Source organism: Vulpes lagopus, chromosome 4 (assembly GCF_018345385.1).
Source record: "Vulpes lagopus strain Blue_001 chromosome 4, ASM1834538v1, whole genome shotgun sequence".
Lineage (NCBI taxonomy): Eukaryota > Metazoa > Chordata > Mammalia > Carnivora > Canidae > Vulpes > Vulpes lagopus.
Genome location: NC_054827.1, coordinates 49,580,469 through 49,606,316, shown reverse-complemented (window position 1 = coordinate 49,606,316; position 25,848 = coordinate 49,580,469). Strand labels below are relative to the sequence as shown.

The 25,848-nt window shown below is 41.5% G+C and overlaps 1 protein-coding gene across 1 annotated transcript in view; it reads left to right on the top strand.

Moving 5' to 3' along the window:
* The window catches only part of CREB3L2 (cAMP responsive element binding protein 3 like 2), a 121,267-nt gene that overhangs the window by 63,139 nt on the left and 32,280 nt on the right, over positions 1 to 25,848 (top strand). The window contains exons 2-4 of the mRNA XM_041751584.1: positions 4,364 to 4,580; positions 21,507 to 21,682; positions 23,098 to 23,185. Of these exons, the coding sequence (XP_041607518.1) occupies positions 4,364 to 4,580; positions 21,507 to 21,682; positions 23,098 to 23,185 (481 nt within the window). The remainder of the gene's footprint in view (positions 1 to 4,363; positions 4,581 to 21,506; positions 21,683 to 23,097; positions 23,186 to 25,848) is intronic.

Sequence of the window (25,848 nt, the reverse complement as noted above, 5' to 3'; positions counted from 1 at the left end):
TTAGATTCACATGCATAGTCCTTTGCTAGAGTGTTTGCAGGATCCGGGAAGGCTCTCTCTTTGAGGAGGTTCACTTTGTCCCTTCGTCTGGATTTTGGTCTCCAAGACCATATACCATCCCCCCTCACTGGCTGCCAGTAATGATGGACCAGTTCAGGCCGCATCCCTGCAATAGGATGTTGACTTGTATGCTGAGTGCCTGAACCCACAGCTGCCAAGGAGACCGAGCTGAAGCTGATCTGCTGGGCTGAGTCACAGCATCTGTTGGGACAAGTTGGGACAATATCTTTTCAATCACAAGTATCCCCCTGGGACCTATTCAGTGCTCACCACCTTGCCAAGTTCCTAGGTATGGGTGGAGGTCGGGTACAGATGGTCCCTTCTTCTGAGGAGGTTCATAATGCGTTCAGTAACAACTGCGAGTTCCCCAGGACCACCTATCATTTAGGGCTACGTTGTTTGGCAACATGATAATTACTACAAAACCCAAAGTAGGGGGAGTTTAGAGATGATTAGCAGAGTTAGAGAAGGTTTATTATTGGTTATTTGGGGGGACATTCATGAAAACATTCATTAGTGCTGCTCAGGAGAAAGAAAACGGTGTCAGCGGACTAACCCAACCTGGCAGCTTCCTTGGGAAAGTAGGACAATCAAAGAGAGTCTTGCCTCAGGGTAGAACAGGATTCCAGAGGTTTAGCAGGGTCAGCACAGCTGGCCAGAGTTGATATTACAGCGCAGGGGACAAAATCGTGGCTGGGAAATACAGGGACTGTGCGTTCAGCTCTTGAGTTTGCATTTTAATTATCTGTTACTTATTTCTCTTTTTGTTGTCTGAATGTTGGTCTTGAGAGGAACTCTGGTAGATACTTGCGGAATATCCACCCTCAGGCAACCAGTGAATTTGTCTTTGAGGACCTGCTTAGGGAGTCAACTCCTGACTTCAGGTTGTCTTACAGTCTGGAAACCTGTATCCTAATCTTAGCTTTGCAGGTGTTCTCCTTGCTATGCAGCATGTGGTCTGGGGGCCAGCAACATTATCTGGGAGCTGGTTAGAAATGCAGATCCCCAGGCCCACCTGGCCTTGCGAGTCACCATCTGGGTCTTAAGGGGATTCATACAGACACCAGAGTGTGAGAACCACTGGTTTCTCTAAATGGCAAGCTCAGGAAAGGCACAGGCGTGTCTCTTTTCTTCTATATTATGTCATTTCCCCACTACCTATTTCAGGTTTAACACATGGTGCCTGCAATGTTTATGAGTTGGAAGACTTGGGCATATCTCAACCTCTAGGGACATTGTAAGCTTCTAGGGAACTAATTGTAACTGGGGGTGTAGAGTGGGGTGTGAGGGCATGGCGGAAGTGACTGGGGATGGGGTTGATCTTCAGTGGTTGAAAAACTGAAATGAGCATTAGAAGTACAGGTGGTGGTGATGGTTTTCATACAGACGCTTTTGAACATCTCAGAACCCTTTGAAAGTGAGTCACAAGGTTTATATATATATATTTTTAATTTCCCATAATACTTAAGAATGTTAATTATAATATCACACATAAAATATTAAAATCTTTAAATATCTCTCAGGAAGAAAAAGATAAATACAATGGAATACAAGCCGGAAGTTCAAATGAATGAAATTGAGCTGCCTTTTATTTATTTATAAACATAAAGAAATCTAAAAGAATGTTTTTGGAGATAATAAAGTTGCAGAAGGATGTGTGAGGGATGGTACTATTTATTTAAAGTTTACCAAGTTCATACCAAGTATGTAATGGAAATATGCATATGTAATAAGAATGTAGACCTGAATGGGGATGTTAACCAAGTCCAGGGTATTGGTTAGCTTTGGGAAGGAGGAAGGGAAATGGGTGAGAGCTTTAATAATCCCTTCATGAATAAGTCAATCAAAGGACAAACATTATATGGTCTCATTCATTTGGGGAATATAAAAAATAGTGAAAGGGAATAAAGGGGAAAGGAGAAAAAAATAAGTGGGAAATATCAGAAAGGGAGACAGAACATGAAGGACTCCTAACTCTGGGAAATGAACTAGGGGTGGTGGAAGGGGAGGTGGATGAGGAGTGGGGGTGACTGGGTGGCGGGCACTGAAAGGGCACTTGATGGGATGAGCGCTGGGTGTTATTCTGTATGTTGACAAATTGAACACCAATAAAAAATAAATTTATTTTAAAAAATCCCTTCATGTTTTATTTCTTAAAAGGGAAAGAGTAAAGAAAAAAGGTTGCAACAGCAAACATGGAAAAATGAGATTTTTTCCCCAAAGGAATGAATACATACTTATTCATGGTACCATTTCTATAATTTCTCTGAATGTTTAAAATATTTCATTATAAAATGACTAAAACAAAACTCTCCTGGTAATTGTGATGTAGACACACCTTTGTAATTCTTGCCTTAGATGCTCCTAAGTACTTAGTTCTGAACATATTTGTGTGCAGAGAACTCTCTCTCCCCAAGCACCTCTCTTATTCCTGTAGATGGCTGATGCTTATCAGGCCATGCCCAATGCCTGTTGCTTCCCTCTATTTTATCCTGATGAGGTGCAGCCACTTCTCATGTTGGTGATGTTGGCGAAAACCACAATCTCAACTCTACTTTGAGGACCTAACCTACAAGGGCTTCTTCCCTTTTGTCTACTTCTCTCCTTTATTAAAGAAGAAGTTCTGTCCTATGACTAGCATAATCTTAGAACTCTAACCTCCTGCCTCCCCATCCCCAAAGTGAATTCAGAGTGTGATATTGACACTTCAGTGGTAGAACTTAGTATCCATGTGGATCTCAAGAATTTTCTTTGCTTACCCTAAGCATCACCATTTGTGATCAGTTCTTCTTATTGCCGTATCTGCTTTTGGAACTTCCTTTCTATACCAGAAATATCCCGAAAATTAAATCAGTAAGGATGACACCTCTTAGTCTCTGACTCAGGAATGTTAAGAGGAAAGAAATGGCTCTAGCAGCTGGTGCCAAAATGGACTTTCAATTTTTTTTTAATTTTGTTTTTATTATTTTTAATGTAGTCTGTAATGGTAGATTTTTAAAAATTTGAGATAGAGTGAAAGAAAGAGCATAAGTCAGGGGGCAGAGGGAGATGGTGAAGCAGGCTTCCCACTGAGCAAGGAGCCGATGTGAGGCTCAACCTCAGGACCCTGGGATCATGACCTGAGCCAAAGGCAGAGGCTTAACTGACTGAGCCAACCAGGCACCCATGTAGTGCTAGTTCTAAATCAAAGATGGTTCCCTTCCCTGCCCTCCAACCCAGGGGACATTTGGCAGTGTCTAGAGACATCTCTGGTTTCCAAAACTAAGGGATTTCTACTAGCATTGAGTGGGTAGAGGCTAGGGATGCTGGTAAATATCCTATAACGCACAGAAAACCCTCACCCCCATAACCGGTCCAAAGTGTCAATAGTGCCAAGACTGAAAAACCCTGTTCTACAGATCCTCATACTATGAATATCCCCTATCAGTGAGGGAGAGTGGATGAGATGCAGCTCTGTTAGACTGGGACCTTGAGACAAGAGATGTAGGAGTCCCTATGAATACGTGCTTAGACCATTCCTGTATCATCTTCACTGCATGGTATGGGCTAGGGAGTCGCTAGTGTTGGAGCTGGAGGATGAGAAGAGAGCAAGGAGATTAAGGAAAAACTAGAGAGGAACAGAGTGCAGGTGGTGGGGAGAGCAGAAGGAAGCTGCCTCTGATGCCTTTGAACTTGGCATCTTGCTATAAATAGTCCCCTCACGCTGTAGAGATACAGGGGAGCGTATTGAAACACATTCCCAATGAAAAATGTGGTCGATGGTTACAGTGATGGCCCCTAGTGAGCTGTGCTCTCCTCTGTCCACACTGTCTGCGTTTTCCTCTTGTCAAGAGGTGGAGTCTGTTTTTCCACCCCATGCATCTGGGTTGGCCTTGTCACTTACCTTGACCAAAAGAATGTGGAGGGAGTGAGGATGTGTGGCTTCTGAGGCCGCTCAGCTTTGGTTTTCCTCCCTGTTAGAGCATTTCTGCCATCATGTGAGGAATCTCAGCCTGATAGTCTCTGAGAAAAGGATTCAGGCATTCAGCTGGCCTGGCCCCATGTAGCTCCCAGCCAACCTTCCAGCTCAGTGAACTCACATGAAATAAGCGTGTCTGCCCAGCCAACCCACAGAGTAATGAGGAATAATAAATTGTAGTTATTTTAAGCCACTAAACTTTGGGGTAGTTTGCTACATAGCAATAGATAACTGGACATTGTATGTAAGTGACTTGATCTGAGGCATTAGATGATGTATTTGCCTCAGGATAATGTGTAAATTTCAGATTATGGGTTAAAGTTCTTCCTCCTTTGTTTCTTGTAGCACTTCTCAGAACTCCTGGATGAGTTTTCCCAGAACGTGTTGGGTCAGCTCCTGAATGACCCTTTCCTCTCAGAGAAGAACGTGTCGATGGAGGTGGAGCCATCCCCAACATCCCCAGCACCTCTCATCCAGGCCGAACACAGCTATTCCCTGTGTGAGGAGCCTCGGGCCCAGTCACCATTTACCCATGTTACCACCAGTGACAGTGTCAATGACGGTAAGCCCAGAGCAGGGGCAGCAGCTGGGATTGTGACACCTTTGCTTCTGAACCTCTCGAGGGTGTGGAGTACGTTACACTATTGTCAGCACCCACTTAACCACATATCTACTCCATGTAAAGCCTAGAGTTTGGGCTGTGGGGAAATGGAAAGGGGCATTAGACACATTTTTTTCACCCCTGGCTGGGTGCTCTGGGAGCTTGTTATAACAGAATGGTAGTAATTGGTTTCTTTGCCCCTAAGGATTGGGCAGCAGAGCATCCTTTTGCAAATCAGGTTGGCCCATCTGGTTGATAATCCCACTAAGTCTGTTGTTTTAAGAGGTCATGTCATTTTTTTCTGAGAAAGAATTTTTATGACCACTCTTCTCCACAGAAGCTTCTTAGGCATTCTCTTAACCTATATTCAGCATGTTCCCTTGACCACACATAGATGAGATCTTGGTGAGCATTCCTAGGTCCCCTAGCTTTCTTGGTGATTCTTGCCCATCATCCATGCCATCAGAATGGTATTTGTTGATGGTCTAGTTTTCTTGGCCTTAGAGTATTAAGCTGTATGACCATTTGTCTGTAAAGTGACTGTCTTCGATGTCTGAACTCCTTTATCGTATATTATCAGTGCCTTAAAGTGTAGCCATTCATTCACTAGTGGTTCTTCAGTTCACAGGTGAGACATTGAAGGATACATAAAGAAAAAAATGTGCACATTTGTCTCCTCGAACTTACCCATGTGGGGAACATTGGAAATGTATACAATGGAGAATAAAAATGTCGAACGTTTACTAAGGGTGATGGTTAAGGTTATGTGCCCTGTAGTCCGACCTCGGTTTAAGATATATGTTGGTGACTAGTTAGGGACAAACTACTTAATTCTGTCAAGCCTCAGGTTCCTCATGTGTTAAAATAGGATAAAAACAGCATCTACTTCATGTCCTGTTGTGAAGATTAAACAAGAGAATCTATGCCAGTGCCTAGCCCAGGACCTGACTCATAGTAAGGTTATTGTTCTTAGCTGCTGTTGCAATCACTATTATTCCAAACCAGGAACTATGAGAGGATGGCAGGACCTTAGGTGATCGGGAAGGTTTTGTGGAGGATTTCTCAACTTCCAGGCCCTATACCACAATGAAGTACGATAGTGGGTTCCTACCCATTAAACTTACTATTGGATTATTTTGTTTTTTATTGTTTATTCTTCACATTTCTGTTGATTCAGTGAATTTGCTTTAGATTATAATCTTTAAGAGGGTAGGAATAAACTATAAATCTGATGGAGATGGTTGCTTAGGACTAAGGGATGGAAATCTTTCTTTGGATGGTGCTTAGGATACTCATAAAGTTAGGACTCCAAGGAATTATATGGGATGAAGATATAAAAAGATTCAAGAAGAATGTTAGATATTCACTTTTGTTCATATTCACTCCCTGTTGCAAAATCTCAAATAGTCTTCTATTGTTCTGTAGAAGGAAGCCAACCTCACAGCATGGCTTTTGTGGCCCTTTGTGGGCTGATCCTACCTCCCTTTCCCATCGCTCCCTGTCTGCATGGCTCTGCCATTGACTTTTCCACCCCATGCCTTACAGTGCTTTCTTTACTCTGAGTTTTTGTTACTTTCTCTCACACTCCTGTCAACTCTACTAGTCAAATTCCCACTCATCCCTCAAGATTCAACTCAGCGTCATCCAATGTCTGGTTCTCCCATCTGGAAGTTGTCACCCTGTATGTTTTCATATAAAACATGTTTCTGCTTGTTTCTTTGTTTTGTTTTTGCCATTTTTGTGGAGACTCTTACACTTGTCCTTATATTTCAGTCACTATTTATTTTGTTGTTCTCTTTTCTGTTCTCTACTTTGAGCTGGCTGTGAGCAAGTGTGATTATGTGTTCCCGACACCTAGTATTGTGTTCGACACTTTGAAGGTATCTGTTAAACAGTTATTTCATTGAATTAATTGTGCAGCAAGTTGTTAAGGGAGAAGGTATGGAAGTGAAGCACCTTCCTAATCTCTCTGGTACTGGCATCAGGGGAGACACCTGTTCTGCTCTTCCATGCATTGCTAGCTCTCTAATGATGCAGATACACTAGGCTGTGTGCATTAGATCAGGTGGTATTTCTTGGCTTCTAGTAGCAGTCTTGTATAGAAGCAAACAGTACCAAGGAGAAGTAGATAGTTTATAAACGCTTTATGATTCACCCTTAAAATTCACTTCATAGCAATATCTGGAGTCACTACCTTGTCCTTAACCTGCCAGGGACTATCCTAAGCATAGTCCTTGAGAGTGAAAGAGTGAACACAATGAACAAAGATTTCTGCCCTTGTGGAGGTTACATTCTAGGAGATGGGGGTAGAGTAGAAAATAAGAAAAGGAAAGAGGTAAAATACATGGTTTATTAGATGGTGATGAGTGATACACAGAAAAAAAAATCAGAAAAATGGATAGGGAATTGCTGGAGAAGATGGGCAGGGGTCATAGCCTATTCAGTCTGCTTGAACAAAAATAGCACAGCTTATAAACAACAGAAAATTTCTTTCTTATAGTTCTGGAGCCTGGAAGTCCAGCACAGTTGGGTGAGAGCCCTCTCTGGTCTCAGACCTCTGTTGTACCCTTACATGGTGGAAGGGGTGAGGGAGCTCACTGGGGTCTCTTTAATAATGGCACTGTTTCCATTCATGCAGGCTCCACCCTCATTACTTCAGACCCTCTCATAGGGTCTCCTCCTGATATCATCATATAGGGCATCAGAATTTGGGGGGAGCACAAACATTCACACCCTAATAGGAGAGGAGGAATTGAAATATTTTTTTAAAAATATTTTATTTATTCATGAGAACACACAGAGAGAGAGAGAGAGAGAGAGAGGGAGAGAGAGGGAGGCAGAGACACAGGCAGAGGGAGAAGCAGGCTCCATGCAGGGAGCCCGAGGTGGGACTCGATCCCAGGTCTCCAGGATCAGGCCCTGGGCTGTAGGTGGCGCTAAACCGCCAAGCCACCTGGGCTGTCCAAGGAGTTGAAATCTTTTTTTTTTTTTAATTTATTTTTTTTTATTTTTAATTAATTTTTATTGGTGTTCAATTTACCAACATACAGAAAAACACCCAGTGCTCATCCCGTCAAGTGTCCACCTCAGTGCCCGTCACCCATTCCCCTCCAACACCCGCCCTCCTCCCCTTCCACCACCCCTAGTTCGTTTCCCTGAGTTAGGAGTCTTTATGTTCTGTCTCCCTTCCTGATATTTCCCAACATTTCTTTTCCCTTCCTTTGTATTCCCTATCACTATCATTTATATTCCCCAAATGAATGAGAACATACACTGTTTGTCCTTCTCCGATTGACTTATTTCATGGAAACTAATGAGAATGAAGATACAACCGTTCAAAATCTTTGGGATGCAGCAAAAGCAGTCCTGAGGGGGAAATACATCGCAATACAAGCATCCATTCAAAAACTGGAAAGATCTCAAATTCAAAAGCTCACCTTACACATAAAGGAACTAGAGAAAAAGCAACAAATAGACCCCACCCCCAGCAGAAGAAGACAGTTAATTAAAATTCGAGCAGAACTCAATGATATCGAGACCAAAAGAACTGTGGAACAGATCAACAGAACCAGGAGTTGGTTCTTTGAAAGAATTAATAAGATAGATAAACCATTAGCCAACCTTATTAAAAAGAAGAGAGAGAAGACTCAAATTAATAAAATCATGAATGAGAAAGGAGAGATCACTACCAACACCAAGGAAATACAAACGATTTTAAAAACATATTATGAACAGCTGTACGCCAATAAATTAGGCAATCTAGAAGAAATGGACGCATTCCTGGAAAGCCACAAACTACCAAAACTGGAGCAGGAAGAAATAGAAAACCTGAACAGGCCAATAACCAGGGAGGAAATTGAAGCAGTCATCAAAAACCTCCCAAGACACAAGAGTCCAGGGCCAGATGGCTTCCCAGGGGAATTCTATCAAACGTTTAAAGAAGAAATCATACCTATTCTACTAAAGCTGTTTGGAAAGATAGAAAGAGATGGAGTACTTCCAAATTCGTTCTATGGGGCCAGCATCACCTTAATTCCGAAACCAGACAAAGACCCCACCAAAAAGGAGAATTACAGACCAATATCCCTGATGAACATGGATGCAAAAATTCTCAACAAGATACTAGCCAATCGGATCCAACAACACATTAAGAAAATTATTCACCATGACCAAGTAGGATTTATCCCTGGGACACAAGGCTGGTTCAACACTCGTAAAACCATCAATGTGATTCATCATATCAGCAAGAGAAAAACCAAGAACCATATGATACTCTCATTAGATGCAGAGAAAGCATTTGACAAAATACAGCATCCATTCCTGATCAAAACCCTTCAGAGTGTTGGGATAGAGGGAACTTTCCTCGACATCTTAAAAGCCATTTACGAAAAGCCCACAGCAAATATCATTCTCAATGGGGAAGCACTGGGAGCCTTTCCCCTAAGATCAGGAACAAGACAGGGATGTCCACTCTCACCACTGCTGTTCAACATAGTTCTGGAGGAATTGAAATCTTAAATAGGATAGACAGAACATGAAAGACTCCTAACTCTGGGAAACGAACTAGGGGTGGTGGAAGGGGAGGTGGGCGGGGGGTGGGGATGACTGGGTGACGGGCACTTGACGGATGAGCACTGGGTGTTATTCTATATGTTGGCAAATTGAACACCAATAAAAAATAAATTTATAAAAAAAATAAGATAGACAGAAAAGGCCCTTCTTTGAAGGTAACATCTGAACAGAGGTCAGCAGGAGATGAGGGAAAAAGCTAGGTGTCTCAGAAAGAGGATTCTAGGCAGAGGAAACAGCAAGAGCCCAGGGCAGAGGCTGTGTGGCTGGAGTGCTAGTCTCCATTGAGACCATTAGCATCTGTGGAGTCATCAGCCATTCTGCAGCCTTGCTGTTCTAGAATATGCAGGTAGAGAAGGCCTAAATAGTCTAGGCAGTTTGACTTTCCTCTTCAATTCCATGTGTGTTTGTTGGACACCTGCTGTGTGTCATACTTAAAGGACAGGATAGTGAAACTCAGATCCCACCTCTAAGTAACTCAGAGTCTGGTGAAAATGCCACATACTCCAATACTTTCCCAGATGGAATATAAACAATGTCTCAAGGGGAGTTAAACTGTAGAAGTTCAGAGCAGAGGGAGCATGCCCAAGGAAGATCATAGGAAATGTTGCATGAATGAGGCAGAACTTGGTTGGCGGGGGGAGAGGGGAGGTCAGTGGGGTGCGGGGAATCATGAAATCTTAAAGCCTTGAGTAGAGCTGGGACAGTGGGCATTGGCTGTGTGGAAGCTGATGTTCCGAGGGTGAGGTCATGGATTTCTCTAAAACAAGATCTCTAGTGGAATAATTCCAAATAAGCAGGTTTCCAAAAGTTCAAGGTCTCTTTCTCTTCCATGATGAAATGATTTCTTTGTATTTTAATTGTAATCGATAGAAATGCAACATAGGGGAACTCCTGAGTGCCACCTCTGCCAGTAGTTGAGTATTGGGGAAAAAGAACCCGTGAATCTTGCAGGAAGCCTTTCTTAGCATTAGGCCAAAGCACACACCTTTCAGTTCCCTCACCTCGGGCCTTGTTCTATTTATAGATCCTGTGCTGCAATAGGGGTTGTGCTAACGATTTGCTGGGGACAGGTAGTGTAGATCAAATATATTTTGCAAAGGGTTTCTGATCCACAGTTTATATTCAAATATTGGTATTTTTCTGAATTAAAGCCACCTTCCTATGCCAGAAAAAACACTTGTACAATAAATAGGGAATCATGAACAAGGAGAGTAACCACTGGGACTTTGAAATCAAAGTTAAGACAGTGGACATGAGTAGATGGGGAACTTTTAGTATTTTCCTGAGTTTTGTGTGAATGGGCGCACCTTTGGGACATGAGTAGATGGGGAACTTTTAGTATTTTCCTGAATTTTGTGTGAATGGGCGCATCTTTGGGAACAGAATTATTTTATTCATTTGAACCCTGATTTGCATCTGCCTTGAGGGAGGATCAATTCCAAGGATCCCTCTTATGCCATGTGCTCTATCAAGCAGGTCCCCTCCCTGTTGGAGAAGGGGACCTGCTCTTTGGGCAATGCATAAGTGTTTAATAATTGCTGTTCACATTAAATTTTATATTCTTTTTCTCTTGCATCGGGAAAAGAGCTTAAGCAGAACTAGGAGTCCCAGTTTCTAGTGATGGATAGTGAGTTAATTATTTCATTATACCTGGAAAAGCCAGTAATTCAGATCTCTTTGTCCAATTTTTTTAAATTTTTTTTTTAATTTTTATTTATTTATGATAGTCACACACAGAGGCAGAGACATAGGCAGAGGGAGAAGCAAGCTTCATGCACCGGGAGCCCAATGTGGGATTCGATCCCCGGTCTCCAGGATCGCGCCCTGGGCCAAAGGCAGGCGCTAAACTGCTGCGCCACCCAGGGATCCCTCTTTGTTCAATTTTACTCAGATTAAGTGGAGTTCTTCTGTAGTTGCTCCTAAGCCTAAAAGAAAGTGATAAACAGTTTGAATAGACCCTGTCCTAGTTTATTAGGATTTTTCTCTTTCTTTTTGTCCCTGTTTCTTCCCTTTTAAAAACCTCTCCTCTTCCATCTTCCAATTCTTCCTTAATCTTCTCCTTCCTTCTTCTCTCCCTGCTAACTCTCTTTTCTCCCCTTCCCCCCTCCTTGAAACCCACGCCAGATATATAGGGTATATGTAGGTGCTCTTATCCTATTAACTTATCATGGAGCCAGGTGGATTGTAGACCCCTAAAATTGTATATAACATTTTGGGCTATCTACATTTGTCGATTTTTCTGCTGAGAACATTTATACCTTTTTTTAGATCCTCAGAAGAGCCTGCAACACCCTCTTCCCCTCCAAAAAAAGAGGTTGAGAAAATCTGATCTAAGATTACATAGGAGTCATCTATCTTCAGGACTGAATTTGACTATAGACTTCTGTGAAACACTAGAGCTACAGAATTTCATGTGGGCTCAGCATCCACAAGAGCCAGCCCTTAGAATGTGGGCTTGGCCTTCCAAACCACCAGAAAGACATCCTGCATCCAGTTCATTGATTTCTCCCCATGATTAAGGCGGTTAACCATATGCCAAGCAGGGTTTTCTGTCTACAAAAACAGAGACGAAGAGAGAGAAAGAGAAGGTTATAAAGAGATAAGCAGAAACATTCAAGTAAAATGTCTGTGGATATTTTTATACTCTGATTTAGGGGGAAAAAAAAGCTTATATTTGGATGTCCAAGTCTTGTGCCTTACCACATGGTAGGTATCTTCATGAATTACTCTATTTTAGTCGTGTTCCTTTGTAATTAAATTGGGACACTAGGTATTCATTTGCTTTGTTCTTCAATTTCAGTCTTCTTCCTAAAGAGGAAACTTCGTACTGGAGTTAAGTCTGTTCAGAGAGAACTAACTAGACATGGCCACTATCCTTGCAGATGACTTAGGAACAAAATTAGAATATATGTAAAATACCAACAGACCCAGCATAAAATATATAAGTACCGAAGTGATCTGATATAATATTTCTATGATGCACAAGCCAAAGTAATTTTATTTTAGGTGAAATAAGGGATTGTAACTATGGCTGTTCCAGGTTCTAGAGAGGGTGGGACCAGGGACGTAAATAATAATCATCTTCCTTCTGATTAAGCCAGTTGGGCTTTTAGCAGTAACAAGGGTAAGGGATGGCTGGGTAGGCTGGCTTGGTATGGAGACCCTAAATTTATGGAGCTATTGTCACAGGTTGGACTGAAAACTATAGTCTGTGAGCTAAAGATGAGCAATGCTGCTAGTAAATGAAAAGCCTGGCAGGAGCCAAGACTCACGGCTTTTGGGGAAACAGATTTTTAGGAAAATACGGTGGTGTTTTGGGGAAGACTAGAAGAAAATAATGTTGCATGGCTGATGATGCCAGGGCATGGAAGGTGTGTCTGGACATAGATCAGTAATACAGGGAGGAAAGGGAGGGTGTGTAGCATGCATGGCAAAGAAATAATGGGTTTTGAAATAATTAGATGAAACCCGTAGCACGAATAGCCCATGATCCAGTATGCAGAGTAAAAGGTAGACATGAGTCATAGGTGACTTGAGTTTGCAGTGTGACATGTTGAAGACATCGTGATGTTGAGATGTTCCAAGGAGGTGAGACTGGACAGAAAGTCACAGAGAGACAATAAACAGCTGAATCTTCATCACATTTCATTTGAGCTGGTGACAAGAACATCAGTTGGTCAGAGCCATTATAGAAGGGGGGTGGAAAAGGTAGGAAAGGCAGGGGTAGGAAAGGTAGATAGTTCCTAAGTCATCTGCAAGGATAAAACTGCGTCCTCTGATGTGGGTGGGCTGGAGCCACAGAGGTGGGTTGGACAAGCAGAGGAGCATTTGTCCTCTCTGAGTCAGATGCCTGGGTTTATGATAGATGCTCTTTTGCTATTCACCTCCTTTCTTGGTATCACCTTTACTTTCTTTTTATAATAGGCAAAAAGAATAATGATGCTTCCCCCTTTAAAAAAAAATCTTTAAAAAAAAAAAAAGAATGAATGACTTCTTTGTCTGCCCAACCATTACAATGTTAGAATAGCAGAAGAAAACAATGTGCACATCTATCTGGCAATTGAAGTTGCTTTGGATATTCATGCATGAGAGACATAACTTTGCTTAAGGAAAAGAAGTATACAGGAGAGATTTTTTTTGTGTGTATTAAATAAATCTTTCGAAGTCAACCATTTGTTCTATAGGTATTTAATTCATACTCTAAACATGGTATCCTACAGGAGGACCTGAGAGGCTGAGTGCAGAACACTTGCTAATCTCTAGAGTCAGATTGTTCAGATTTGACCCTGGACCCTGCCACTTACTAATAGGGTGAGTTTAGGCAAATTGCTCACTTACCTGATCTTTAAAATGAAAATAATGATATAGTACCTACCTCATACTGCTGTGGTAGGGATTACATGAATTAATGTGTATTAAATATTCACAACAGGGCAAGGCATTTAGTAAGCACTAAATAAATATTATTGTCTTTAAGCAGATTACTGCAGAATTAAATTTATAATGCACCAGCTGGCCACAGTAGGAATGACCAGAGTAAGGGAAAGAGGTTCTCCATACAGGCACCGAAAGGACCCGGAGTCAGGGAGGCATCTGAGAGAAATTGTGCTGATCACAGAGGTCCATCTGATCTACAAAAACATTGAGAACAGTAGTGAACGTGTCTGGCATGTAGCGAACACTCAAAACATTTTAGCTATTATTCATTGATCTTAATCTGCAGATCTTCGGGAGCATTGTATTCGAATTCTATATAAACCAAGCTGAGAAGACAACAAGAATCAATATTGCACCCTTTGTAGGGGCTAATTATGGTCTTAAAACACATGAACTGAATAAAATCACTTTTGGCTAGAGACCTATTTAATCATTGGTCTGTTGAAAAACGGTATACTGAAGTGGCAAAGAGAACCAGCTGTGAATCCCAGATCTGCCCCACACCAGCTGGGTAACTTGGGATGAGTTATTTAGTCTCTTATATTCCTTGTCTAGAAAATGTGGGTAGCAGTAGTGCCTGCCTGCCTGCCTTACAAAGCTGCTCTTAGGATTCAGTTAATATATGTAAACCTCTTAGAACAATACTTGGCACATAGTAAACACTCACAGTGGAGCATTTGCTATTTTTACTGTTTTCCACACTTCATCATATCACTCATGACCGAAGGTTACTTCAGGGTGAAGGCTCTCGGGGAGGGGACCATGGACAGACTGGCCTCTAACTTCCATTCCAACATGTGGTGGGCTCTAGTTTAATAGGATTTTGACACATTCAGCTGAGTCCTTGCCCTTCTCCCAGGCTCCAGAACTCAGCTTTAGTAGCATTTCTTCCTTTAAGAGCTGTTTGCAGCAAAACTCAGTCCCGATTTGCCAACTCCTTTGAAAAATTTCAAAGAGCAAACAGTTATCAAATGCTGAGGGATTTAGATGAGGCATACTTTACAAAAATTTCCTTTTCACGTTAGTCCTGTTGTATAAATAGCAAATGGATATATATGGGTGTATGTATCATATAAGTGGTATTTGCCCCATGTGATTTCTCTTTTTTTTTTTTTTGTGATTTCTCTTTTTAAGAATACATACTCACATGCACTATATACATATGTGCACATACATATATAAGTATGTGTGTAACATATTTGCAAAGATCCTGGCTCCTGCTAATTTAGAGTTTAATCTCCTCCCCTCCTTCCCAAGGAATCAGGATCTATTCGATGAAGTTATTTATGCATTGCATATGGAAGTGATTGAGGATGTGCACTGTGGTGTTGCTTCCACGTTGGCTTCAATTTTGTCTTCCCTAGCCTTCCCGTGCACCCTGCAGTGTGAGTCGTCTTATTTAGAGTCTAGCCCCATTTCTCACAGCAGCTCCATTTTGTCCTTGGAGGGGAAGGACTTGCTCACCACTAGGAGACACTGGCTTGTTTTTATTTCGTTGCTGATAGCTAAAAGGGGATGCTGAGGAAATGTGCCAGTTGAGTTTGACCTTTGACAGGAAGCTGTTTATAAATAAAATCAGATGATATGGGGGTTGTTCTTATGCCTGGCGGTATGTACTACTGACCCTATTGGGTGATGTTTTCCTTCTGAAATGAAACCTAAAAGGCGTGTAAGCATAATTTAGGAAAAAAAGTTGTTTTTTCCCCTCCATATCTGAGCTTCGGGTTTTAGAAATTAGAGGGTGTAGAGTGTACTGATTCTTGTTTTTATTCAAACATCTGAGGATAATTCAGCTCTGAGCCCGGGTGGCATTACTGATCTTTTTCTAATAAAATAAAACTACAAAAATAAGTATGTGGAAAATTGTGATATATGTTCTACTTACTCCCTTTCACTCTGCTCTTTGCTAATTCCCTGCCTCATAGGTTACATATGTCCTTTTGTTTTCTCTGATTTGATATTTATTTCCAGTGAGAGAGAGAGTACAAGCCAACACTTAAGTAGTTTTTAGGATGAAAACTCTACTGTCAACTGCCACTGGAATGTTATTTGCACCAAACTTTGTACTGGCTGACTTTGTTCATATCATGTCATTTCTTCTATGATGTAACTGGTAGATCTAATCAGTTGATCTACAGATTTATTGGTATGGTTCACAAATGATAGTTTAGAGGAATTATGGCAAATAGGTACAGCTATTTTGTTGCAGTGGGTTCTGATGTAATGGATTTAATTTCCTATATATACGTTCAGCTATATTGTATAAGCTAGCTATATTGCTATGTCGCAAATCACCCCCAAACTCTTTAGCTTTAACAATAATCATTTGCTCTTACAGTTCATATGTCTCTGCCTTGCCAGAGCTTGGCTACTCTAGATACCCCAGTTGAGTGATTTTCCTAGTTTCAATCAGATTTACTCACATGTTTAAGGATGGGAGTTGACTGATCTTGGTCAGGCTCATTGGGGGACAAAATCTGTTTTACATGGCTGCCTTCCTTTTCCTGGGGTCACTGGATTGTCCTGGCACATCCTTTTAATTAGGATAGCAAAATTATAAGTTGTGTAAGTCCAGTTGTACAAGTACATTTTAAGACACTACCTGTGTTAGGAAGCTAATATCCTTTTGGCCAAAGCAAGTCATGTGGCTAATCCAAGGTGAGGATTAGTCCACAGCGGGACGGCACTGAGAAATTGCATGGCAATGGACATGATAGAGGGATGAGTATAGACCTGAAGCCAATTATGCAATTTAGAACATGTATATGTTCTAAATTCTGCAATTTAGAATATGAAAGTACTCATTGACTTTTCTTGAGTCAAGGGACTCTAAAGGGACCCCCTTGAGCAACCAGGGCTTCTGTTTAATAATTACCATCATAAGGCATTGTAAAATACAGCAGGTAGAAGCAGGTCATGACCATGTGTGATTATCCAGGGACAGTGTATTCCCAGTACAAGAAATTTTAAAATAGTATAAAATCTAAAGAAAAAAAAAGTCATTCGTATTCTGAATTCTTCTCCAGAGTTATTTTTACTATTTTTTTAAAGATTTTTTAATTTATATATTCATGAGAGAGAGAGAGAGAGGCGGGGGGAGAGAGAGGCAAAGACACAGGCAGAGGGAGAAGCAGGCTCCATGCCAGGAGCCTGACGCGGGACTCGATCCCGGGATTCCAGGACTATGCCCAGGCCCAAAGGCAAGTGCTAAACCACTGAGCCACCCAGGGATCCCATTTTTACTATTTTGACATACTTCCTTTCCGTCTTTTTTTCTGTCACTTTCTTCATTAATAGTATATAAACTTGTATCCGGATTTTAAAAATATTCTACAATAAATCTTTCTTTGACGTGTTATTAAAAAGACTTTGTATATATACTATTACTGTATACATAAATGTTCCATGTGTAGATGCATCATAGTTCATTCAACTGGCCTTTGTTCTTTACTGTTTTGGTTATTTTCAGTGTTTTGTGATTATAAATAATGGTACAATAAGCATATCTGTGCACAAATATTTATTTACATTTTTAGTTGTTTTTTTAATGGAAAGACTACTGGTCAGGAGTGCAGAGATATGGATCTGCCGCTTGTTCACTGTGTGATCTGGACCTGCATGTCAATTTCCTCATAATAAAATTGATGTATTTGAGCTTGATGACCATGGAGACCTTTCAGCCAGAACCACCATCCTTTAGTAATTTGCCAAAAGGACCAACACAAAGGGAAAGAGGAGAGGTACCCGCTATATGTTCTCTAGGCCTTTTAGAAAACATGGAGGTGTTCCTTTGGCCACATACATGCGAGTCTATAAGAAAGGTGATATTGTGGACATCAAGGGAATGGGCACTATTCAAAAAGGAATGCCCCACAAATGTTACCATGGCAAAACTGGAAGAGTCTAAATTTTTTTTTTTTTTTTTTATGATAGTCACAGAGAGAGAGAGAGAGGCAGAGACACAGGCGGAGGGAGAAGCAGGCTCCATGCACCGGGAGCCCGATGTGGGATTCGATCCCGGGTCTCCAGGATCGCGCCCTGGGCCAAAGGCAGGCGCCAAACCGCTGCACCACCCAGGGATCCCAAGAGTCTAAATGTTACTCAGCATGCTGTTGGCATTGTTGTAAACAAACAAGTTAAGGGCAAGATTCTTGCCAAGAGAATTAATGTCCACATTGAGCATATTAAACACTCAAAGAGCTGAGATGGCTTCCTGAAGTGTGTGAAAGAAAATGATCAGAAAAAGAAGGAAGCCAAAGAGAAAGGTACTTGGTCCAACTGAAGCAAGGTACTTGGGTCCCCACCAGAGAAGCACACTTTGTGAGAACCAGTGGAAAGGAGCCTGAACTGCTGGAACCCATTCCCTATGAATTCATGGCATGGTAACTGTAAAGAGAATAAAAGACCTCAGGATTGTAAAAGTGTTTCTCTTAATTGAGTAGGAGTATGGTTGGTATCCCTTCACTTCAAAAAATATTTAAAGCAAACTTTGTGTTCTAAACACACACAGACACACACACACAAAATCATGGGGATCCCTGGGTGGCTCAGCAGTTTAGCATCTGCCTTCGGCCCAGGGCATGATCCTGGAGACCCGGGATCGAGTCCCACATCAGCCTCCCAGCATGGAGCCTCCTTCTCCCTCTGCCTGTGTCTCTGCCTCTCTCTGTGTGTATCTCATGAGTAAATAAATAAAATCTTTAAACAAAATCACCTTTAAGTTGGAGTAATAAGTCACTTTATTGAAGTGGAAGCATAAAGGCAATGCTGGTATTTTGTCCTCAACAAAGTTCATGGGAAGACAGGCAACTTCCTTGGGCTTCTCACTTGGAAGAGTTCAGTCATCTTTGAGAGAGGAGGTTTTGCTTCAGAATTCAAGTATCGTTTGTCAGTCTCCATTCCTGACACAGTAATGATTATATATATACACATATATAGTATATATATGATCATATAAATTATATCTAGTATAAATATAAATGTGTATCTATATATATACACACATAATTTTATATGTATGTATGTATACATAATCATATATATATATATATATATATGATTTTAAAATAGGCTTATAGGACACTGAGCATTTAGAATATCAACTATCAGGACACCTGGGTATCTCAGTGGTTGAGTGTCTGACTTCGGCTCAGGGCGTAATCCTGGGGTCCAGGGATCGAATCCCACATCGTGCTTCCTGCATGGAGCCTGCTTCTCTCTCTGCCTATGTCTCTGCCTCTCTCTCTCTGTGTCATGAATAAATAAATGAAATCTTTAAGAAAAAAAAAAAGAATATCAACTATCTTGACCTATATTTGAGGTTGGCTTAGCTACACTGGAAGAACTGATTGCATTACCTGTCTTCATTTTGTCTTATAGTTTTGTATTGCTTTGTGTTTTTATTTTTGCGCACCCCCCCCCCGCTCCCCCTCCCCCCAAGAATTAAGCTTCATTAAAGTAGTCATAAGTGCATGGCCAGGGGATCTGGCCTTATCTCACAACTTCCTGGTGGGACCTTTTCTCAACAATGCCTCCTTACTGTTGATTTTTAAATACACTGAGGCAGTATTGCATCTTACTATCTCACTTCCAGCCTCTGGCAGGGATAAATACCATGCAGTGTGGACAGGCTGCAAGTGTTGCCTTCACAAAGCAAAGGCATCCATATGTCATGGCTGAATAGAGAAAATGTGATCTGTGTACTCTATCTCTCCAGCTCCTCCTCAGATCTGTCCTGAGTGTGTCTTCCTTGCTGGTGATAGAATTTTCTAGTTCTTAAGCTTATTTTGAGAGAGGTATTAGACTCGTCTATTGGCTCTTCAACCATTTGCTTCCCTGAGTTGAGCCAGGCGCCCATCTGGCCAGCAGAATTCCGTGTCAAGTACAGTGTGGTCTCTCTCCCCTGGCCGCCATCAAAAGGCCCTTTGTTTCCTACCCTTCCCCCTCGGCCAGGATGTGGTGTGCACCCCATGAATGATGGAAATTCTCCCATCACATCATTGCACTCAGCAGCTTTATAGAACCAGTTCCAAAAGCAAAACATCTTCAACCCACAGAAGTCTTGCCCATCTTTACTTTGCCTTAGGAAAGAACTCAGGGCTGGGATAATTAATCAAGTCAATTATAAACTGGATTTGGGAAAGGGGGAATCATTTTCCTTTGTAAATGCGAATCTAACGATTTCTTGGTTTTTGAGGAAGTTGTTTAGGAAACACAATTTTAATTATTGTGAAATTTAGTTTTTAGCTTCTGTGCCTGCTCTTTCCCCACCTCTAACAGTTCTAAACGATCTTCATGTACCTTTTCTTAAGAAAGCTTGAGTCCAATTCTTGAGGGTAAAATCATTTCCTAATGGGAACAACTTTGCTCTTCTGTACACAGGGTTCCCTAAGCATGTGGGGTGTGCACGTGTGTTTAAACATTTTCATAAAGCAAGGAACATATCTTTGCTTTATTTTAGTCTCACCAGTAAACATGGCTCCAGGTAAGGAATGCTGACTTTGGGAATCTCTGTTTTCTTGTTCTGCACCTGTTTGCAATCTCCTGGTCTTTTCCTATCCTGCCCATCTCCCTCCTTTTCAGGTCTGTGTTCTGCTAGTAGCTCTGAAGTAGTTTGGCAAGAAACAGGTGGACGTAAGCTTCTAGAAGAATGTAGAGGTGCGTCTGTCTGTTATTCCTTTGTCACAACCCCCAGTAATAATCATGAAAACCAGTAGTGAGCCAAGATCCACACTTGCCAAGATCCAGCCCTTTTCTCTAGACCTTTGGTCCATTTCAGCAAAGGCTGATGTTTGTTACAAACTCTGAAGTTTTGCAGAGGGCTCGGTCAAGTTCTGGAAGTCGAGGTCAGGCTTAAGGCATAAGTGGGGTTGTAGGGAAGCCAGAGTACAAAAACAGGGAGTGAGAAGAAAAAAGAAAGAGAACAAATAACTGTCCACTGACAGAAGAGTAGCGCCCACCTAACCATGGTCCCCAGTCCTCTCTCCTGAGACTCTGGTTACACACCATTTGTTTCTTAATTTTCTAATTAATTAATTAGTTTATTTATCTATTTTTAGGTTTATTTATAAATAAAGATTTTAGGTATTTATTCATGAGAGACACAGAGAAAGGCAGAGACATAGAGAGTGAAGCAGGCTCCCCACAGGGAGCTAGATGCAGGACTCAATCCCAAGACCCTGGGATTACGTCCTGAGCCAAAGGCAGATGCTCAACCACTGAGCCACCCAGGTGCCCCTGTTTCTTAATTTTAAATGTACTTATTGGGGCACCTGGGTGGCTCAGTTGATTAAGCATCTGACTCTTGATTTTGGCTCGGATCATGATCTCAGGCTTTTAAGATCCAGGCCTGTGTAGGGCTCCATGCTTAGCGGGGAGTCTGCTTGAGATTCTCTTTCCTTCTCCCTCTGCCTCTCCCCTCCCCCCACTCTCTCACTCTCTCTCAAGTAAATAAAGAAATCTTTTTAAAAAAATGTACTTATTTATTTTTAAATAGATAACCCAGTTCACTTGGTTTGAAAACCGAAAAGTGTAAAACATCACACGTTGAGATTCTCCTTCCTGTCCTGTTCCCATCCACCTAGTCTCCTTCCTGCTCTGACCAGGAAAGGCAGGTTTCTTTCTTTTATGTGTATTCTCGAGGTTTCCGTAGGCATACTTACTTACACTCAAGCGAACACAAGTATAGACTCTTACTTCACCATTCATTTCTTTATCCATTTATCTCCTCTCTCACACGCTTACTTTATTTCCTCTTATTCTACTCTCAGTAGCTTATTGTTGGAGCTATTTTTTGAGGAGCAAGTTCAGTGGTCATTTGTTTTACTTCTGTCCGATACTGTGAACAGATTCATATGTCTGCTTGTCTTTTTCCCATAGATGAAGTGGAAAGTGAGAAATGGTACCTGTCTACAGACTTTCCATCAACAACCATCAAGACAGAGCCGATTACAGAGGAGCCGCCCCCAGGACTTGTTCCCTCTGTCACTCTGACCATCACAGCCATCTCCACCCCTTGTGAAAAGGAGGAACCCCCTCTGGAAATGAATCCTGGGGTATGCTCTCTTTTCTTCTATACACACACATTGGCTCAAAAGACATGGATTCTCATTCTCAAATATGGCATTTAACCTATTAAGGAGCTAGTGCCTATATGTGTTTCAGGACATATAATTGCCTATGTATGTCCTACATAGGTGTATAGTGAGGATATGTTGATCTGGGATCAGCATTGATTATACTACTTCCTTTATAGGAAGTTTATGTTCAGAAAATTGGTAGCAAGTCTGATTTTATTTTTTTATTTTTTATTTTTTGATTATTTTATTTTTCCAATGATTGCTGTTACAAAATTATGATAAATAGATGGATATCCACAGTTAAAAAACGCCAAACTCTCCATGGGATTGCCTTTTAGACCAGTGGAAAGAGAGGAAGTAACTGATGATGCGATCCTTGGCTTCCATGCTGGGGCTGATGGAAGTGTTGTTTCCCATGTGATGTTTTACTTTCCTAGTACAATGTTGAGGTGCCCTGACCCAATTCAGGGATCTCCCACCAACCAACTTTTATTGTATTATGCATGGAAAAACATACAAAATTGGGCATTTCTTCCTTGTTTGATTCCATGCCTACATGCCTATTTCACCTTCTCTCCCGGCATTTCCAATGTCCAGAGGTTATATATAAACACTGACTCTGTTGATGCTAAGTCAGGTCTCCTCTGAGCAAAGTGTCATATCTACCCATACCTGTTCAGGAAGAGGTCACCCAGAAGCAGCGGAGTCGCCAAAGCTTCGGTGTGTACTTGTGCTTAGTGCTCTTTACAATCCATCTTGGAAAAGATGGGGGACTCTGGACAGAGCACCTTGGCAGCTGCCCTCTAGAATTCGTTTCTCATTCTCTGCCTAGATCTTTTCATGGCACTGGCTCCTGGAGTGTATATTAGTCTCCTTGTTCCATGAGATGTTAGGTCAGTTGATTTTTTTAGTATGTAACTAAGAAAAATCAGTCACAGCCTTGCTCCACTCATAGGCCAGAGAGCTTTTATCCTTCCTGCACTGAAAGTTTCATTATTAGATGCTAATAATGGGTCCCGAGGAAGCCTGGAGGGTTTGTTTACTTCCTGCTATAGGACAAACTAGTGGAGGTCCATGGCCCTTTACAAATTTACTAGACTATTTCATGATAAAAGGCCTTATATGACCATGGAAACGACAGAAAGATGAGTCTTGGTTTTTTGGCTTTGGCATCCTGAGTGTTCCATCAGCTGTAGTGCTGGGTTTGGCAGGGAGAGAAAGGTCAAGAACAAAGCCACCTCCCCGTCAAAGAAGGAGCCTGCCTCTGCCAGCGGAGAGATGTGGAGCTGCCAGGACAGGAAGACACATAGTTTGATGACAAATAACTCCCCTGGTGTCCCTAAAGGTTTGTTACTGGGTTTTAAAAACTGTGTTTGAAATTCTTCCTCCAGGTTGATTCCTCGTGCCAGACAATTATTCCTAAGATTAAGCTGGAGCCTCACGAAGTGGATCAGTTCCTAAACTTCTCTCCTAGAGAAGGTCTGTTTACTCTCTCCCTGCCTTCCTTCAGGTGACCAGATGTCAGGGCACAGAGAAAGCGAATGTGGGAGAAAGTGTCGGGATTAGAGCTTGCTTTCTGCAAGAAGTCTGCTCTTTAAAACCTTGATTCTAAAGACACATTGTGAAAGCTAAATTTTAATTTCCCGTATATGTATATGCTTAAATCTTTTCTCTAAATATGTGTCTATGCTTCAGGCTTTTATGCTAAATCTTTTGTTTTACTTTTACTCCTAGCAGAGGTGGTTTTTTTGTTTTGTTTTGTTTTGTTTTCAAAACCTTCATAGTCAGCTATGACTTGGTTGCTGATGCAAAAGGCAAGTGCTGCCCTTCTGGGTGTGAACGTGTGAATCAAGCCTGGTTCCCTGTGCTGCGGTGGTGATCCGTAGAGGCAGATAAACAAACATGCACAGAGGCACTTTGCCTTGCCTGTTTGAAGCAACTCTAGTCTAAACTCTTTGTAAATTCACAATTTGGTCGTTCAGTGTTTTTAAATGTTAATTTTAGATGACAGTAGTTGTAAGGAGACTCTTCATTATTTATAATTAGTTCATGCATCTCACTGGGCATCTTGCCATCCATTTAGAACAAAGTAATGTCATATTCAAAGTTGTCACACTTTTTGCTTTTCCTTCTCTGTGTCAGTTTCTTTCTTTCTTTCTTTCTTTCTTTCTTTCTTTCTTTCTTTCTTCTTCTCTCTCTCTCTCTCGCTCTCTTTTATTTCTCCTTCTCTCTCTTTCTTAAGATTTGATTTATTTATTCACGAGAGACATCCAGAGAAAGGAAGTAAAAAAAAAAAAAAGAAAGAAAGAAAGGAAGTGACATAGGCAGAGGGGGAAGCAGGCTCCCCGTGTGGAGCCCAGTGTGGGACTGGATCCCAGGACCCTGGATCTTGCCTGAGCTGAAGGCAGATGCTCAACCATTGAGCCAGCCAAGTGCCCCTCTGTGTCCGTTTCTTTCTGACTTCTCCCTCCTGTTCTTGAACAAAGCCCATAATTAGGAATCCTGAACACTGACCCTCAAATGTCATAGAGTCGAAGGAAGCTTTCTTTGCCTTTTTTTTTTTTTAACTGAGACATCCCTGCAGGGGCATTGTGCTTTTAATTCTGTGCCTTTGGACCTGCCATCATCTTCCTTTTCATCTATGTCTTTGGGACAGGTTAGAAGGGCAGTTCATTAGTGTGGTCAACAAATAAGAAATTCGTCTGTGCAATTGTCATAGAAAAGGCTTCTGTGTATACTTAATCTATGGGTGTTACAAATGAATAGTTCTCATGAAAGCATAACCTTCTTCATTCCGCTAGAAACAAATTCAGGGTTTTGTCTGTGACAATTTAATCAGGGTTGGTTTTTGCCTTTATTACCAGTAAGAAATTATTACCTTCTTAAAATGAACAATGTTGACTAGAATCCATATATAGAGACAAGATTTCTTTCCACTGAGTGTTCTCCATTGGTGTCTTTCAGTTTATATACTGTTCTAAAGTAATTCCTTTCATTTTCATGAAAGCTACACATATTAGTCTTTTAGTTTATGTTGCAATATGCTTCAGAAAGTGTCCCAACTTTTTATAAAAAAAAAAAAAAAGTGTCCCAACTATAACAATGAAGCCCCTAGTGGCTTCAGATGCTGGGATCACTGGAGGAGAAACATTTCCACAGTAAAGTAAGTGGCGGGCAGTCCTTCCTCGTTATCCTAGATAAACAGAGAGGAGGAAATTCAATATCCTTGTATGCAGTGGAGCTTCTAGGCAAAGTAGCTTGTTGTTCCCAGACCTTTTAAGTAATCTGAAACTGGCATTTCAAATGATATTTAGAAATCTGACACTGAGCCATCGAGAGCCAGGTCAGTAGCTCTTAATAAGTAGGAAAGAGGGGATTCGAGTTTCCCTCACCTTTCCTGTCATGCCATTTCTGTTTTTTTGTGGAGCACCTTCTACCTGGAAAGGAGAAAAATATTAGATTAATTTGGACGGTGCTATGTGAACGGGACGAGTAAGCTCTAGGCACACTTGGCTGGTTCTCCGGAATTGAACAGCATAGTGTGGCAGACAGTGGGAGCCCCTAATACATTGCTCTTGGGTTGGTTTTTTTTTTTTTTCACCATTGTTAAAAGATAAGCGGAGACATATTAAAATTTTGTTTTAGGAGTTTATTTGAGTGAAAATGTATTCACGTTGACAAGTGCCAAAGCAGATGTGGTTACGAGTGTTCCACCAACGGGAAGCTCAGGGAGAGACTTTTCTACTTTGCCAAAGCAAAGTCAGGAAATTATTGATTGGCCAAGGTGTAAAGCCTCGTTGGCTCTTTGTGATTGGTTGTCCTTAGGCTTCAATTTGGTAACCTTGATGCATCTAGAGGCGTAGATTTTGGTTTGCTCACATAGGCCACATGGCATTAGAGCCACCTCGGTCCAACAGCCTCTTCGTTTAAGTCATTGGACTCTTTGGTTGATACTCTCAGGAGTCTTTCTAGGTGGACACATATGTGAGGCCCCAGGACTGCCGGCAGGGATGTTGGCAGTGGGGAGATGCAGGATTATTCTAGAATATTCTTTAGCTTTGAGAGTACCCAGAGACACTAAAAAACCTAGGGAGCTCTCTGGCAAGACTTTGCCAGAGATAAAGGGTAGCATCTAGTGCAAG